The sequence below is a fragment of the Geotrypetes seraphini genome, chromosome 10, assembly GCF_902459505.1.
Source record: "Geotrypetes seraphini chromosome 10, aGeoSer1.1, whole genome shotgun sequence".
NCBI lineage: Eukaryota > Metazoa > Chordata > Amphibia > Gymnophiona > Dermophiidae > Geotrypetes > Geotrypetes seraphini.
The window spans coordinates 121,156,309-121,173,869 of record NC_047093.1 but is presented as its reverse complement, the minus strand read 5'-3'; the positions used below and the strand labels follow the sequence as shown (position 1 = coordinate 121,173,869).

At 44.3% G+C, this 17,561-nt stretch overlaps 1 protein-coding gene across 2 annotated transcripts in view; it reads left to right on the top strand.

Annotated features, from left to right (window-relative positions):
* LOC117368037 (zinc finger BED domain-containing protein 1-like) overlaps positions 1-17,561 on the top strand; it is a 96,761-nt gene that overhangs the window by 13,718 nt on the left and 65,482 nt on the right. Inside the window, exons 4-6 of one of the 2 annotated variants that reach the window (XM_033961280.1) lie at positions 2,555-2,619; positions 4,987-5,144; positions 5,410-7,450. In XM_033961280.1, coding sequence (XP_033817171.1) covers positions 2,555-2,619; positions 4,987-5,144; positions 5,410-7,450 — 2,264 coding nt within the window. Of the gene's footprint in view, positions 1-2,554; positions 2,620-4,986; positions 5,145-5,409; positions 9,216-17,561 lie in introns of those variants that run through there. The other variant, XM_033961281.1, reaches the window with a different exon arrangement.

Below are 17,561 nucleotides of genomic sequence, written 5' to 3'. Positions count from 1 at the left end.
CTAGCATTCTATTCGTCTTCTTAGATGCCGCTGCGCATTGTACCGACGGCTTCATTGTGTTGTCCACTATTACCCCCAAGTCCTTTTCTTGGGTATTTTCACCCATTACCAGCCCTCCCATCATGTAGCTGTACTTCGGGTTACTGTTTCCTACATGCAAACTTTACATTTCTCTACATTAAACTTCATCTGCCATCTCGTCACCCACTCTTCTAATTTGTTCATGTCCCTTTGTAAATCCTCACAGTCCTCTTTAGTCCCAACTCCACTAAATAGTTTGGTGTCATCTGTGAATTTTATTACTTCGCACCTCGTCCCTATTTCTAGATCATTTATAAATACATTAAACAACAGCGGTCCGAGTACCGACCCCTGCGGAACACCACTCGTGACCCTCCTCCAGTCTGAGTAGTGGCCCTTCACTCCTACCCTTTGCTTTCTACCTGCCAACCAATTTTTGAACCATCTATGTATGTCTCCTTCCACCCCATGGTTCTTCAGTTTCCGTAGTAGATGTTCTTGGGGTACCTTGTCAAAGGCTTTTTGGAAATCCAAGTATACGATGTCTATGGGGTCCCCTTTGTCCATTTGTTTGTTAATTCCTTCAAAGAAGTGCAATAAGTTTGTTAGGCACGATCTTCCCATGCAGAAGCTATGCTGGCTTGTTTTCATCAGTTTATTTCTTTCTAGATGCTCATCGATGCTATCTTTTATCAACACTTCCTCCATCTTCCCCGGAACCGAAGTCAAAACTTACCGGTCTGTAGTTCCCCGGGTCACCTTTCAATCCTTTTTTAAAGATGGGCGTAACATTAGCTATCTTCCAATCCTCCGGGATCACGCCTGTTTTCAGGGATAGATTACAAACCCGCTGTAGTAGTTCCGCTATTTCCTCCTTTAGCTCCTTCAAAACCCTAGGGTGGATTCCGTCCGGGCCCGGAGATTTGTCACTTTTTAATCTATCTATCTGCTTATGTACGTCTTTGAGGCTCACCTCCATTGATGTTAATTTTTCTGCTTGATCTCCTGTGAAGATTTTTTCAGGTTCCGGCACGTTGGATGTGTCTTCTTTTGTAAATACTGACGAAAAGAACATATTTAGTCTATCCGCCACTTCTTTTTCCTCCTTCACCACTCCTTTCCTGTCTCCGTCATCCAGCGGTCCCCACCTCCTCTCTTGCCGGCTGCTTCCCTTTAACATATCTGAAGAACGGTTTGAAATTTCACGCTTCCCTGGCTAGCTTCTCTTCATATTCTCTTTTTGCTCTTCTGACTACGAGGTGACATTCTTTTTGATGCTTCCTGTGCTCTTTCCAGTTCTCCACGATTTTGTCCTTTTTCCATTTCCGGAATGAATATTTCTTGTCTTCTATTGCTTTCTTTACTTCTTTAGTTATCCACGCCGGGTCTTTAGTTTGGTTCTTTTTGCATCCTTTTCTAAATCTGGAGAAATATAGATTTTGCGCTTTGCTCACCGTGTCCTTGAATAATGACCAGGCTTGTTCTACAGTCTGTGATTTCCTTGACCTGTTCCTAAGTTTCTTTCTTACCATTACTCTCATCACTTCGTAGTTTCCTTTCTTGAAGTTAAAAGTCGTTGCTGTTGTTCTCTTCCCCTTCGATATTCCTAATTCAACTTTGAACTTGGATCATATTGTGATCGCTGTTTCCCAATGGTCCCACTACTTCCACTTTCTTTGCAGGTCCTCTTAGCCCATTGAGGATTAGGTCCAGAATGGCATTCCCTCTCGGTTCTCTGACAAGCTGTTCCATGAAGCAGTCCTGTATAGTTTCCAGGAATCCGGTCTCCTTAGCACATTTTGAGTTTCCAAGACTCCAATCTATCCCGGGATAGTTGAAGCCTCCCATAACAATCATGTTACCGCTTTTGCATTCTCGCCTCATCTCGGCTTTCATATCTTCATCATTTGCTTCAGATTGCCCAGGTGGATGATACTTAGTTCCTACTTAGTAGAGCTTACAGTCTATTCAAGACTAGCAAATAGGACAAATAAGGGATTAGAGAGTTACATTTATTATGGAAATGATTACAACAGGTGAATAAGAGATTAAGATTTAAAAGCAGCCTCAGAAAGGTGGACTTTAGCTCCTGCTTGGGAAGTCTGTTCCTGGCATTCAGTGCAGCCGAGTCTGGAGTTAGCAGTAGAGATGAGTGACTTACCTGATTAATGGAGTTCCTGGGGAGAGAGACCATCTCCATCACGTTCATCCACCTACATGGGTGGCAGGGTGGAGACTTGACAGTCAGTGTTTAAGCACAGATGACTGGGGCTTGGGCAGAGTGATGGCTACATGGATGGACCGTGTGGGTCTTTATCTGCCATCATTTACTGTGTTACTGTGAGAGATACTGAGGAGCTACAGATTGAATGCACTACTAAGGCAATAAAAGGACTTTGAACTGTATACGGAAGTGGACAGGGAACCAGTGATGTGACTGGAGGAGAGGGGTCATGTGAGTGCAGCGATAAGTTATGCAGCAGAATTTTGAATAGGTGGAAGACTCTAATAATCTGAATTGACTCTCTCTCAGGTTCGGGAGAATGGAGCTTACTTCTATATTGATGCTTCGGATGAATCTAAGTCCAGCTGGATGAGGTGGGTGCCTCTGTGTTAATCATCTTCTCTCCTTACAAGTTAGGTGCAGAAACTCTGGAAAGGCTAGAAAAGAGGCCTCCCCTATAAGCTCACCCTAACTTCTCCTCTTTCCTGTGGGGTCCTCTCGCCCCCTCTTCGCTTGTGTCTGTCTCTCTTCTGCGAGTCCTTGCGCCACCTTTTCTCTCCTCTATCTCCTGAGGTCCTTTTGCCTCCTCTTTTCACTTACCGCTCTCTTTCCTACAGGTCCTCTCACCTCTTCTTGTGCCTCTCTCTCCTGTGAGTCCCCACACCTCCTCGTGGCTGTCTCTCCTGCGGCCCCTCTCGCCTCTCCTTGTGGCTCTCTCTCCTGCGAGTCCCCACACCTCCTCGTGGCTGTCTCTCCTGCGGCCCCTCTCACCTCTCCTTGTGGCTCTCTCTCCTGCGAGTCCCCACACCTCCTCGTGGCTGTCTCTCCTGCGGCCCCTCTCACCTCTCCTTGTGGCTCTCTCTCCTGCGAGTCCCCACACCTCCTCGTGGCTGTCTCTCCTGCGGCCTCTCTCACCTCTCCTTGCGGCTCTCTCTCCTGCGAGTCCCCACACCTCCTCGTGGCTGTCTCTCCTGCGGCCCCTCTCACCTCTCCTTGTGGCTCTCTCTCCTGCAAGTTCCCTTGCCACCTCTTCTCTCCTCTCTTGGCCCTCTCTCCTGCTGTCGCTCCATGACTCTCCAGGTATGTTATGTAGATTGTGATTCCATCTGGACAGATAGGGAAAAATGCCTGAGTACCTGAATGTAAAAACACTTAGATAACCTTCATTGATAAGCGGTATATAAATAACTAAGAAACTTGGAAGCTTTGCCCCCCTCACTTCTGGCTCTCTGCCCTTTGAGTTCCCTCGCTTCTTTGTCTCGCATGGATCTCTCCTGGAGGGCCCCTTGTCTCCTCCCTTGGCTCTCTCATGGGGGTCTTCTTGCCACTCTTGGGGTCCCCTTACATCCCCTTACATCCCCTTGTGGTCTCTCTCCTGACTGGGGTCCCTATGCCTCCTCTTTCTCATGGCACTCTCTCCTTTGTTCTCTTGTGGCTCTCTCATAGGGTTCCCCTCTCTTCCTCTTAACCTAGAAATATGAAGGCAAATAAAGATGATTTGGCCTACTCACTTTGCCTGTCCATGCCATCTGCTCTCCCTTTCACTCCCTTAGATATCCTTTGTGCTTGTTCTAAGCTTTCTTGAATTCATACACTGTTTCATCTCCACCACCTCCACCGGGAGCTTTTTCAAAAAAATATTCTACCTTTTCCATGAAGAAGTATATCCTGAGCATGTTCCCTTTCACCTTCATCCTATATCCCCTCATTCCAGAACTTCCTTTCAGTTGAAAGAAACTCACCTCCTGATATTTAAATCATATCTCCCTTTTCCTGCCTTTTCTCCATAGTATACTTATTGAGATCTTTAAGTCTGTCCCCATGTGCCTTATGACGAAGACCACTGACCATTTTAGTAGCCTTCCTCTGGATCAACTCCATCCTATTTATATCTCCAGAATTGTGCACAAAATTCTAAATGAGGTCTCACCAGAGTATTATACAAGGGCATCAATACCTCATTTTTTCTACTGGCCATATCTCTCCCTATGCAACCTAGCATCCTTCTAGCCTTCGGCATCACCTTTTCAACCTGTGTGGCCACCTTAAGATCATCACACACGATCTCGTGGCTCTCTCTCCTGCTCTCTAATGTGGGTCTCCCTCTCTTTTCCTTTCTCCCCTTTATTTTTCTGCTCTCTCAGTATTGTAACTTTTGATATTCTGTTTGCTGTGATTTTTTTTTTTTTTAAATCATTCTTTTCATTCAGAGAAAATTCTGCATTAACTTTGACATAGGGCTCATATATAATAATAATAATAACTTTATTTTTCTATACCCCAACAATCTTGCGACTTCATATAGTGCAGGGATTATAAGATAGACAAGTCTGGAAAATTGTATGAAAAAAATTTCCACAGCTAGAGGTCTGGCAGATGAGGTGAATTCAGTGCTTTAAACAAGCACTGTCAAGGATAAGTTTTCAAATTTATTGCTGGAGTAAATTTGAGGGCTAATATCTAGATGCTGGCACTGTAAGGAATACAGATCTCTGCCTTGGAAGCCACATCTCGGTGGCAGGCCCTGTGACAATTCATACAACAGTTTTCAGAGCAGCAGAAATGGGGAGGGGGAGGGAGAAGGTTTAGGATCCACTGGGTCAGCTCAGAAGAGATGAAACTATAGGAGTGAAGCGAAAGGATCTGTTCTTTTGCAATCAGCACCGAGTACCAGCAGTTTCCACCTCTTCGCTAGAGCCAGACCACCCGGTGCAGTTATTCTGGTGACTTTTTCCTTATAGATATGTGGCCTGCGCCTCGACAGAGGAGGAGCACAACCTGACGGTATTTCAGTACCGAGGAAAGATTTATTACCGGGCCTGTCAGCTGATCCCTTTAGGAGCTGAGCTGCTGGTGTGGATCGGGGAAGAGTACGCCAGGACCTTGGGGCTCAAACTGGGTCAGTGCATTAAAGTTTTTCTTATTAGGCCGGGGGTGGGGTGGGATCTGTCTCTGTCTCTGTCTCCTCTTTCTAGAGGGAAACCAAGGGATCACCTTGCACTGTTATAACCCTCTTCCAGGGTTTAATGTGAAGCACTGAGGAGCGAGAGAAGGGGGGGGAAGAACTATGTGAGAAGTGATCTTGTTCATCTTGAATGAGGGTGGGTGGGCAAGGTCTAGTACTGGGGAAAATGACTTTCCTTTTTTTGTTTCTGTTGTTTCAGGGGAACATTTTAAATATGAATTTGGGGAGAAGGAGCTGTTGATGAAACTTTTTCAAGACCTGCATCTGAAGAGCCCCGAGTCCCTAACAAACCACGTCGCTTCCCACAGTCAGTATCTTTGCAATGATGCCGCTTCTCCTCTGATGCCGTCCCACAAGCCTACCTACCTGGCAGGTAGCCTGGGTCACCCTCCTCCTCCTTCGGGCTTTCAGCTGCTGGAGGGCACACAGAATCTGGTGAGCTTGGGCCGAGCTCAGAGCCGCTACTGGACATTTTTTGGCTTCCAGGGTGATGCCTATGGCCGCATCCTGGACAAAACCAAGATCATCTGCAAGCTGTGTGGTGTGCGGCTCTCATACAGTGGCAACACGACGAATCTGAGGCAACATCTGATCTACAAGCACCGCAGGGAGTACAATGAGCTGGTGGGCACCCAAGGAGCGGTGATAGACTCACACAAGAACACGGACTCCCTTGCCCGAGACTTAGCTGCCAGGGCTGTGGCAGCTCCCACTGTCGGGAGAACCACCCGGGCCGTAGCCGATTTCATCGTAAGGGATCTGATGCCCGTGGAGGTAATTGAAGGAGAAGGCTTTAACCAGATGCTGGCTATCCTAGATCCAAATTACAAAGTGCCGGCAGCCTCCTTCCTGGCTCACACTGTCTTGCAGGAGATGCAGCTTCAGGCCAAAGCAAAAGTGGGAGAGCTGGTGAAAGGTCTGCAGCAGTGTTCCGTCAGCCTGGACATCTGGAAGCACAGCGGCTCCATATCCTACCTCACGCTGACCGTCCACTATGTAGATGAAGCGTTTGACTCTAGGAATAAGGTCTTGGCCAGCAGGCCTCTGTCAAATGAGGTGTCCGTGGAAAACTTGAGGCTGGTCCTGATGGATGTTGCTGATGAGTGGGGGATACGGGAGAGCACTTCCTATGCTGTTGGGCTCAATAGCCCTGCAGTCAAGCTCGCTGCATCCAAGCTAGGCTGGAAGTCACTACCTTGCGTGGGGCAGGTGCTGAAGGGCTGTATTGAAGCCGTGCTCCAACACCCTATCATCCAAGCCACCCTGGACAAGTGTCGCAAGCTGGTGGCCACCATTTTCTCCTTAACCCCCCAGTGTGAAGAGCTGTCCACGCAGGAGCCAGTACTGAAGGTGCATCTGAAAATGTTCCTGCGTGATGGGACCAAATGGTACAGCATCTATAGCCTCCTACAGAGCATGGTGGACCATTCAAAGTTTCTCACAGGCTTGAGTATGACTCTGAATGAGAAAGAGATCACTTTACAGCAAGAGGACTGGTCTGTTCTTCAGGACGTTGTAGATATCCTCAAACCTTTAGCCATTGCTACCTCCACATTCACCAAAGATCACTTTGCCGGGCTGTCCCTCGTGAAGCCTGTCATAACCAGTCTTCTTTATAAACATTTGGCGCCAAATGAATGGGACTCTGAGTTTTCTCGCAACATCAAGAAGGCCGTTCACGAGGACCTGAGCTTCCGATACTCAGATAGTGAGGTCGACCAGGTGCTTAACCTGGCCTGTGCCTTGGATCCCCGTTTCCGTGGCCTGGACTTTCTCAGCCAGCCGGACCGGGTGGAGACGCTCCACCTGCTGAAGCTGGAAGCATCTCACTTGGCCAAAGCGCAACCGGTGGAGAATGTTCGCAGCACGCCCGAGCCCCTGAACCCAGGGCCCCCTGTCAAAAAATCTAAGCAAGATTCAGGGATTGAGTTCCTTTTGGGAGACTTGTGCAGTGTCCGAAATTCTTCTAGCAGCTCTGTCAACCAGCAGGCAGAGCAGGAGATCAGCAGTTTTCAGACCAGTGAAGCCTCTTCGCTATGCCAGGACCCGCTCCAGTGGTGGAAAATGCATCATACCCAGTACCCACTCCTGGCACGTGCTGCCCGCAAGCTGCTGGCTGTACCTGCCACGTCTGTGCCCACCAGTTGGTTGTTTACTGACACTGGTGTAGCCATTTATAAGAAACGCTGCACTCTGACTCCAGAACACGTTGACATGTTGATCTTTCTCAATGGGAATCGGTCAGTTCTATGAAGTGGAAGGGCTCAGGTTTCCCACTCTTGTGCCTCTTCCCTTATTTTCAAAATGTCCCTGTACACTTTGGGTCAGATCCAGTGCTTCCTCCATTTGCCATCTCCCGTGGAGGATGTGAGCATCCACTCCTAGTCCCTGCCCCATCCCCTCATACTAGCTAACTTCCTATTATGTGAAGAGGTATCATTATGAGATTGGCTAAGGGTAGAGTCTTTCAAGACACCTAACTAGTTTTGAGCTTCTTTTTCTCTTGTGCTTGACAGACATTATGCAGGTATCTCCTCTCATGGGAAGTATCACTGGCTCGTTCTGTTTTGAGGTTCATGCAGTACGTTTTCCCAGCTGGTGAGGGCTTCTCTGTTTGCATTGGACCATAATACTGTGGATTGGCAGTCAGGAGGTGGGATTTGCGTTCCTAGTGAGAAAGGAGATTGGATGTTTAATGGGATTCCAAGACGGGCTGTGCCCGTGGTTGCTGCTGCTACCATCCCTAGGTTAGGCTTCATTCCTTCTACAGAGCTGAGTGAGCGGAAAATGTGCTTAATTGTTCCCCCTCCTCCCCCTGATAAGTGTTCACATTATTAGCTTCTAATGCTTTTCCTGATTATTTTATTTCATTGCTTTCTTTGGCTGAGAACATTTCCGATTCAGAGGAGCAAGAGGTGTGGGTGTGTAATCTTTTTTTTCTCCAGCTCGCCTCCAGCCTTCTGGCTGTGTCTGTGACAGAGCCTCTCGATGGTGGGCTCCCTGCTCGGTTCATATTCTTGTACTGTGGCACCTTTGGAGTGTCTTCCTCGGTAGTGACACTGTCACACCATCTGTTTGCGAATGCGTACAAAGCCCAGGATTTAAACCTCTGCCTCCTGTTTCCTTCAGATTAGCTAACTGCCATCATTTTCTCTGCAGTGGCAGACATGCTCGAGCACACTGATGAAAAGAAACCCATTTAATCTCTTCAGACTGCATTTTCCGTCAGAGCTCAGGAGCCCTTCTATGAACCATGTTTGAGCCTGGAGAAAACCAGAGTCTTTGTAGGTTATGACAACTTCTAAAGAAATAACAGGAGAGACGTTATGGTATTTCAGCAGCTGTAGGTGGCCAAGAATCAGGAAATACAGGAAAATCATTGTCATACTAGTCCACTTTTATTGCAGAGTTGATTGCGCTCCCCTGTATGGAGAAGTGATTTGCTTTGGGAAGAATGATATTGATCCACTGTCCCTGCTAGGGAGTGAAGTTATTCACTCATAGAAGGTGTTGTCTGAGGACAGCAGGGCTAGATTTGCACAGATGGGTGATGTCCCCTGATAGAGTCCTGGTGTGGACACTTCCCAGCGTTCATTTACCTTTGAGAGGCTTTTTATATGCCTACACTGCACATGGGCAAGTGTCTTCCCATTCCAACCCTGACCAGGAGCCTAGGCTCAAAATGACTGTGGGCTGTGAAAAAAAAAAAAAACCTCAGGGAAGGTAAAGAGAAAAATTCAACAGGAAGACACAAAAGAGAAAATAAAACAATTTCTACATGCCGTGACTGAAGACGGCTGAGAGGAGATATGATAGAGGTCTGTAAAATAGCGAGTGGAGTAGAATGGGTAGATGGGAATCGCATGTTAATTCTTACTAGGGGGCACGCAATGAAACTACTAAGTAGTACATTTAAAACAAACTGGAAACATGACGGGGATAAAGGTCAAATGACCCATCTGCAGCATCCACTATCTCCTCTTCTCCCTATAGGCTAAGGTTCTTAACACCTGCATTGTTAGGTACTGAAGGGAATAGACTTAGTAGATAAGGACAGGTTGTTCACCCTCTCCAAGGTAGGGAGAATGAGAGTGCACTCTCCAAAGTTAAAAGGGGATATATTCCAAACAAATGTAAATAAGTTCTTCACCCAGAGAGTGGTAGAAAACTGGAATGCTCTTCCGGAGGCTGTTATAGGGGAAAACACCCTCCAGGGATTCAAGACAAAGTTAGACAAGTTCCTGCTGAACCGGAACTTGTCTAGTAGGGCTAGTCTCAGGGTGCTGGTCTTTGACCAGAGGGCTGCCGCGTGAGCGGACTGTTGGGCCCGATGGACCACTGGTCTGACTCAGCAGCGGCAATTCTTATGTTGTTAGAGCATTATTGTTATAGAAACACGATGGTAGATAAAGGCCATACCACGTTTCTTGCGTCTCTACTGGGAGACTATTCCATGCATCTGCCACCCTTTCTGTAAAAAAGTATTTCCTTAGATTATTCCTATGCCCTCTCATTCCAGAGCTTCCTTTCAAATGAAAGAGATTCGCTTCATGCACATTTATGCCATGTAGGTATTTAAACATCTCTGTCATATCATTCTTTCTTCAGTCAACATGTAATTAAACTCTGGAATTTGTTGCTAGAGAATGTGGTGAAAGTAGTTAGCTTATTAGGGTTTGAAAAAAGTTTGGGTAATTCTTAAAAGAAAAGCCCATAAGCCATTATTAAGATGGACTTGGGAAAATCCACTATTTATTTCTAGGAGAAGCAGTTTTTTCCCTTGGGATCTTGCCAGGTACTTGTGACCTAGATTGTCCACTGTTTCAAACAGGATACTGGACTTAATGGATTTTTGGCCTATCCCAATATGGCAATCCTTGTTTTTATGGTCACTGCTCTGCAGAATAAGACTGCGGGTATCGTGTGACATAAGCTGACGAGAAGAAAGAATAGAATCAAATAACAAAGGACCACATTCGCAACCTGAAATAAAAAGAAAACTAGTTAAGTCCCGAATTGAATTTGCTCAAAGGAAAGCTGAAAAGCCTCTGATTGAATTGGGCAATACATTCCATAATTTTGGGACCAAGAAAAAATGTTGAATGCCTGATAGGCTCGTAGGCCTTAGAAGGAGAGAGCAGTATTAAACGGTTTGCATCTATAGAATGCAATGATCTTGTTGGAGTGTATGCAGCAATCAGAGTGGAAAGATGTGCAGGAGTATCTTGATGAAGGGTTCTATGGGTCAAACATAAATTTTTTTTAAATTGCTAACAATACGAAACAAAGAGCCAGTGCTGTGTTTTCAGTGAAGGTGTACAATGATCAAAGTGTCTGGCATTAAAAACGAATCTAGTGACCGTATTGTGCAATACTTGTAAGTGACGTAATTCAAAATGTGATATACCAGCGTAAAGTATGTTACAGTAGTCTTAATAGGAGAACATAAGCAGTGCCTCTGCTGGGTCAGACCAGGTGTCCATCATGCCCAGCAGTCCACTCACGCGGCGGCCCATCAGGTCCAGGACCTGTTAGTAACCCTCTATCTATACTCTTCTATCCCCTTTTCCTTCAGGAAATTGTCCAATCCCTTCTTGAACTCCAATACCGTACAAAAGCTTGTACGAAGGTATGAAGAGAAGCTTTTAGGGGACGTAAATGATGAAGTGCTGAAAAACCTGACAGATGTACCTTCGATACTTGGCTGTGGAATGTTAAGGCCTAGTCAAAGTGTACACTTAAGTATTTTAGAGAATCGGCTACTGTAACTGGTGTGTCAAGCAGTATTGATTAATAGTAGTATAAATAAGAGTATCCTGTTACCAACAAGTAGTGGTTTTCGCTTAATCAATTTATTGAGTGTGAACTAGTTAGCCATTTTCTTCAAACAAGTTTGTAGTGATAAAAAAATCTGGAGAGTAGTGAATCACTGAAAAAAACTAAAAGAATATCATCAGTGTACTGTAAACATAACTGGAGATATTGCATTCCTGAATTAAAGACTGATAAAAAGGTTGAATAATAAGGGTGAAAGAAGAGACCCTTGGAGGAGTCCAGTTGTAAGTGGAAAAGCATCTGAGGTAGAATCATTTATTTTAACTTTGAAGTTAGGAGCGACACCAAGATAACACTTGGCCAAAAAGACTTAAGGATGACAAATGGGTCAACAGTAAGCAATGAAACTAAGAGAACATCCCTCCCAGATTCAAAGATGGAGTGAACCTCACTGAGAACGGCTGTAATAGTGGTCTCTGTACTAGTGCCCTTACAAAAACCTCCTTGTATAGGAAGTACTGCAAATGTCTTATCAACAAAAGATGTGTGTTGTTCAAAATTCTTTCTTTTACTTTGAATAGAAAACATAGATTTGAAACTGGCTTAAAGATTTCAGGACATGAAAGATCAGCAGATGCTTGCTTAGGAATTGGACGTATGACAGGGGTTTTTTTTTTCCCCATGACTGGGGAACAGTACCTGTTGAAAGACTATTATTTATCATATTCAGGGTCAATGGAAGAAGACTATGAGCTTGGATCGTCAACCAGGAAGAGGAAATTGGATCTAAAATGCAAGCATTTAGGTGGAAAGATGAAATAGCATTATCGAGTTGAGTCAGAGTTGGTAAGGGAAGATGTCCAATTTGAGAGTGGCAGAACTGATATACCAGCGTAAAGTATGTTACAGTAGTCTACTTGACAAAGAATCTATAATAACATAGTAAATAACGGCAGTTTTAAGCGATTTATAAATTTTTTAAATAAATGATGCCAGATAAAGACCCGAATGGTCCAACCAGTCTGCCCAACCGTACACTCTCCTATAAATTAATGATTTAATTTAAATTGTTCTTTTTCTTAGATATTTCTGGGCCAGAAATCCAGAGCTCTGCCCAGTAGTTTGCTTAGGTTCCAGCTACTGGAGTCTCTATCAAAAATCACTCCAGCTCATCTAAACCATCCCAGCCATTGAGTACCCTCCCCAGCCAATCCTCAACTGAATGGTCATATACAGGACACAGACCAATCAAGTCTGCCCAGTACTGGCCTTAGTTCTTCAATATATACTCATTATTTTCTGATTAGAGATCCTCTGTGTTCATTCTATGCTTTTTGGAACTCTGTCACTGTTTTCCTTTCAAAAAAGCATGGGATATTAAAAGCATGGGATGAACACAGATGATGTAGATGTTTGTGAAGTAAAAGAATCTTGTAGTTGGGTTATTTTGTCATAGAAAATTTTTTACAGGGTACCAACAGAGGGAGTGATTCCCTCCAACGATGGAGGTTTGGTAGTTAGTTTATAAACAAGGGCAAACAGAAATCTAGTGGGGATCTCCACAGATGTAATTATTTTGGCATAAAATTGTCTTTTTCCCTCTATCAGTTTAGATTTATATTCACAAATGCATCAGAATGGCATGATTTCCTCCATTTACATTTGGCATGTCGGAGCTGCCGTTTCAGTGGATGGAGTCCACCATGGAACCATGGTTGCTTTCACACTGAGGAAGGTGTTACTGTCTGAATAGGGCTATTGAGTCTAAATCAACATGCAGGCTCTGGTTCTAGACATCTGCTTGAATTTCAAGACAGAGCGATAGAAAGTCCGATGGGAAAAAAGTAAAGACTAGTATTACTTATGGAATGATTTAATCGTCTAAGGCATTGTGATTGAAACAAGGGTGGTTTACAATTCTCTAAAGGGAGAGCAAGGCTTAAATTAAAAGAAATAAGTGGTTGGACCAGGAAACGGGTAACGATTTCATACATGAAATAGAAAATAAAGATCCAGAGAATGATAGAATCAGATCAAGGGTGTGTCCTAAGAATGAATGGGCATGTTAACATGCTGGGTGAGTCCTAAAGAATTAATCAGAGATGAACTGAAGAATACTAGGGAGAATATTATTATCCATCTGATTGTTAAAGCCCTTAACTTGGGTTGGCCACTGTTGGAAACAGGATACTGGGCTTGATGGACCTTCGGTCTGTCCCAGTAAGGCAGCTGTTATGTGAGCCAAGTCTAGGACAATGAGGCCATTGTGACATCACTGCTGAGGTTGGCTCTTAGGTATTGGTGGAATGAAGCATTATGACATCACAATGTCAGCTCTGGAATGTTACTACTCTTTGGGTTTCTGCCTGGTACTTGGGACCTGGGTTGGCCACTGTTGGCTTGATGGACCTTCGGTCTGTCCCAGTATGGCAGCTCTTATGTTCTTATGTGAGCCAAGTACTGTATAGGACAATCAAGCCATTGTGACATCAATGATGAGGTTGGCTCTTAGGTATTGGCGGAATGAGGCATTATGACATCACAATATCAGCTCTGGAATGTTGCTACTCTTTGGGTTTCTGCCTGGTACTTGGGACCTGGGTTGGCCACTGTTGGAAACAGGATACTGGGCTTGATGGACCATCGCTCTGTCCCAGTATGGCAATTCTTATGTGAGCCAAGTATAGGACAATGAGGCCATTGTGACATCACTGCTGAGGTTGGCTCTTAGGCATTGGTGGAATGAGGCTTTATGACATCATAATGTCAGTTCTTTGGGTTTCTGCCTGGTACTTGGGAACTGGGTTGGCCACTGTTGGCTTGATGGACCTTCGGTCTGTCCCAGTATGGCAGCTCTTATGTTCTTAACAGATTAGGAAAAGAAACGGAGCTCTCAATAAAGGTTTTTAGAAATGCTTACCTTGGGCAATGGAAGACAAAAAATAGAGTTGTGATAGTTTTCATATGAACCAGCAGAGCTTCTGAATAAGGAAAAGTAACGTTAGAAACCTCAGAAATATGTAGTTTAGAAGCAAAAATAACTGCTAGTCCACTTCCTCGTTTTGAAGTGCGATGAGCAAAATAAAGTCAGGAGGTAAATGCTGAAGAAGTGAGTTCTCATTCCTGGGACTAAACCATGTTTCTGTTAAGAAAATAATGTCTACGTGAGAATTGAAAAGCAAGTCTACAATTAGGGGGTAGTCTTAGAGTGTGCTCATCTGCAGTTCAGTACTCCTATAATTAAAGTCTTTTGCTTTGTGATATTACAAGAAGAGGATCTAATTATTTATTGGCTTGCCGTGAGTGTGTAAAAGAGGATCTGCTCGGTGGTGCGGTCACGATGTCAGGTGATATTGGCCAGTCCACCCATTTGTGAGAATCTAAATCCAACTTGTCCTTAAAGAATCACACGCAGGGTTCAAAATTGTGCGCCTAAGTTTTATAAAACATTGGAAACGAATTGGCTGTATTTGAAATGGCGTTCTTTTTCTTTTCTGTTAATTTAACATGTAAACTGTAACTAAAGAGACCGGAGGGTCTGGAGGTGAACTATCCAGAAAGAAAAAGAGAGAGGTGAGAGATGACACGAACGTTCATTGAAGGGAGGAGACCGTTTCATACTCCTTTTGTGTGAGGGAAGAAGGGACAGGATTAGGTTGTGGGAGGTGTAACCTGTGCTCCAACATAGGGACTAAGATGACATTTCTGGAAGGAGGTGCCCCTTTAGGGGGGAGTCCTGTTTGCTATCTGGGATTACTATTACTACCAGATACACGCAGTGCTGTACGTTAAACCTGCTCGAAAGAGTTTGCAATCTAATTATGAGAGACACACAGGACAAAGGGTGAATCAATATATGCTTCTCATGAAGGGAAATACAAAGGGATGAAGAGGTAGAGGAAGAGCTACAGAGGGAATGAGAAACAGATAGAGCGTATTACAAGTTGGAAGTGTCAAGACCTAAACAGAGCTTCGAAAAAGTGGGCTTTGAGCTTGGATTCAGGCAGCTTGTTCCAGGCACATGGTGCAGCAAGTGAGGAGTTGGCAGTAGAGGAGAAGGGTATACCATTGGCATATCTAAAATTTACACTCTCCACATACCAGTAAATGTGGCAAAGGCACGTCCCCTGCAGTTAGACACACCTGTATAGAATAGAGCTTAAGGGCCCAGATAGTTATAAAATTCCTCTTTGTGTGTTTGGATTGAAGAGGACCCACATTTTCTCGCAGGCCTGTGGGATTTGGTTGTTACTGTCTCCAGAAAACCAAAGGAGGGAACCTGAGATGATGTCTAGGGAGATAATGTCTGACTGTGAGGTTGGTGGGTGCCTAAATTAAGTTTCAAGTTTATTTCAAGTTTATTTATTATTTGATTAATCGCCTATTCCAAATTCTAAGCGATGTACAAATCAGCAAAATACATATTTAAAATATACATGAAGTAGACATACAAAATTAATAAAGGGATAAGTTTTCAAAAAATAATTAAAAAAAAACTAATTAACGCAATACATGACACAGTAGGGAAGGCAGGAAAGAAATACAATCTTAGAAAGGAAAGAGTCAACAATTAAAGGTTAAGCACAAGAGGAATGGAAAGACTACTAAATAGGTAAGTTAAAAAAAACCAAACAAAAGAGCAGTTAACATTTCAATTAAATATTGAATGCGTCTTTAAAAAGAAAACTCTTAAGTTTGCTCTTAAACTTTTCCAAGTTCTTCTCCTCTCTTAAGTATAGCGGGATTGAGTTCCAAGTCTGAGGCGCCTTAATAGTAAAGATAAATTGCCTTCGAGTATTAATAATTTTAAGAGAGGGGATGACCAATAAATGTTGGTCGTTTGATCTCAGTAATTTAGAAGAATTATAAGGTATCAATGCTTTATAAATTAGGCTGCTGTGGAGGTTCTGAGAACCAAACAAATACAGAATTGAAGTGTGGAGATGCATTTTCAAAGGAATTCAACTAGGTGGTAAAGTGGCAGAGGATTCATGCCCTGTCTGAGAATTTTCGGACAGAGTGCAGTAAAAGCTCTTCCAGACCGCTCCAGGGTGGAACATGCATATTGCGCCTAACTGCAGATAGTCATCGATTATTTAGCAACTATTAGTTTAAGTCTGTTCTAAATTAAACTGGATAACTGTAAGGATAGAAGCTGAATATCATAGAGCCTAATTGCCGACACTGCTTCCTAAATCTAGATTCAAGCTTCTCAAAGGCAGCCAGCTAAAGAAACCACACAGAATGATCTTTGTGGTGAACAAGGAGGCCACATTAAGACCTATGACAGATGGGCAGAATCTTATGTTTCTGTTATTCTGGACTGTGGAGGCAGATTACCATGAAGTGCAGAAGGGTGGCACCTGTTTTCAGTTTGCAAACCAATTTAATCCTTTGCAGCTTTCCCTACCATGCATACTTTACAGGGTACAAAGCACAATAGGGTTTCAAAGTGAAATCCTCATGCATCACTTGTCCACGCACATTCCTTTTCCCTGCGTAGGGTTTAAGATTGTCTTTCTCTTGGTAAACTCTGCTTCAAAAATGGCCTGAGAGTAGGTTCTGAGAATCCCTGATGGAGTGAGTTCTTTCTCAGGAGTGCATACTTATTGAGTAAGTTTTTCTGTGAAGCAGCCACATGGATTCCTCCTCCCTTTAGCATGGGCGTCTTCCCTCTGTGTGCAACTGTTCAGCAGGTGCTTGGTGTATTTCAGCAGCTAAGGCAGGAACTGGAAGAGAGTCTATTGTTTTAGGAAACTGCTCACACTGGATGGGGGGGGGGTCCCTTTGAGGAGCTTCTGGGCCACCAACCCAACTTGTTAAGTGAAAATGCCGCTGTACTCTGGAGGTTTTGGGTTGGCTGTGTATTGAATCCCTTGGAGAATTTCTTGACGCTGCAGTGTGCTTGCAGGTTGAAAATCAGGTGTGCTGCTGGAGGATTGTTTTAAGGAACTCAGAAGATGGGCTCTCGGAGCTATAGAGGGTGGTGGGTAACGTGGTCACAGCAGTCAAGGCCGCTTGATCAGGGGATTAGAGAATGGCGACCAGCGTGGCCATAGCAGTTGTGGTTGCCCATGTGTGATCACAGAAAGGGGGTATGGGGTTGTGGGCAGTGTGTTTACTGCAATGATGGCTGCCTGTGTGTGCTTAGAGGATGGGATGTTGGACTGGAGGGTTGTGTCACGAAGTTGTGGTTTACTGTGGTCACAATCTGAACTGCTGTGGTGGGGGTGGGGGATACTGTGTTACAGTGGCAGTGTTTCCAGTGGTTTCTGCTTTTGTGCCTGATTGCCCACAGTCCATTGTCATCATTTCTTCCCTTCCACATTTGCTTCCAACTCCCTTGATGTGCAGGGTTGTACTTGCTGTGGGTTAACAAAGCTGCAAGTGGTGGTGGGCTATCTGAAACCAAAGAATGATGTGAACAAAACTGAAACTAATCTTAAGAAATATCCCGCTGCCTCGTTGGATCCTGTCTTGTGCATGTTTAAATGGAATGTTCTGATTGTAATACTGACGTGTTTTAATGCAAAATAAGAAAGAAAAATCCATTTCAATGACTGATTTTGGATGAAG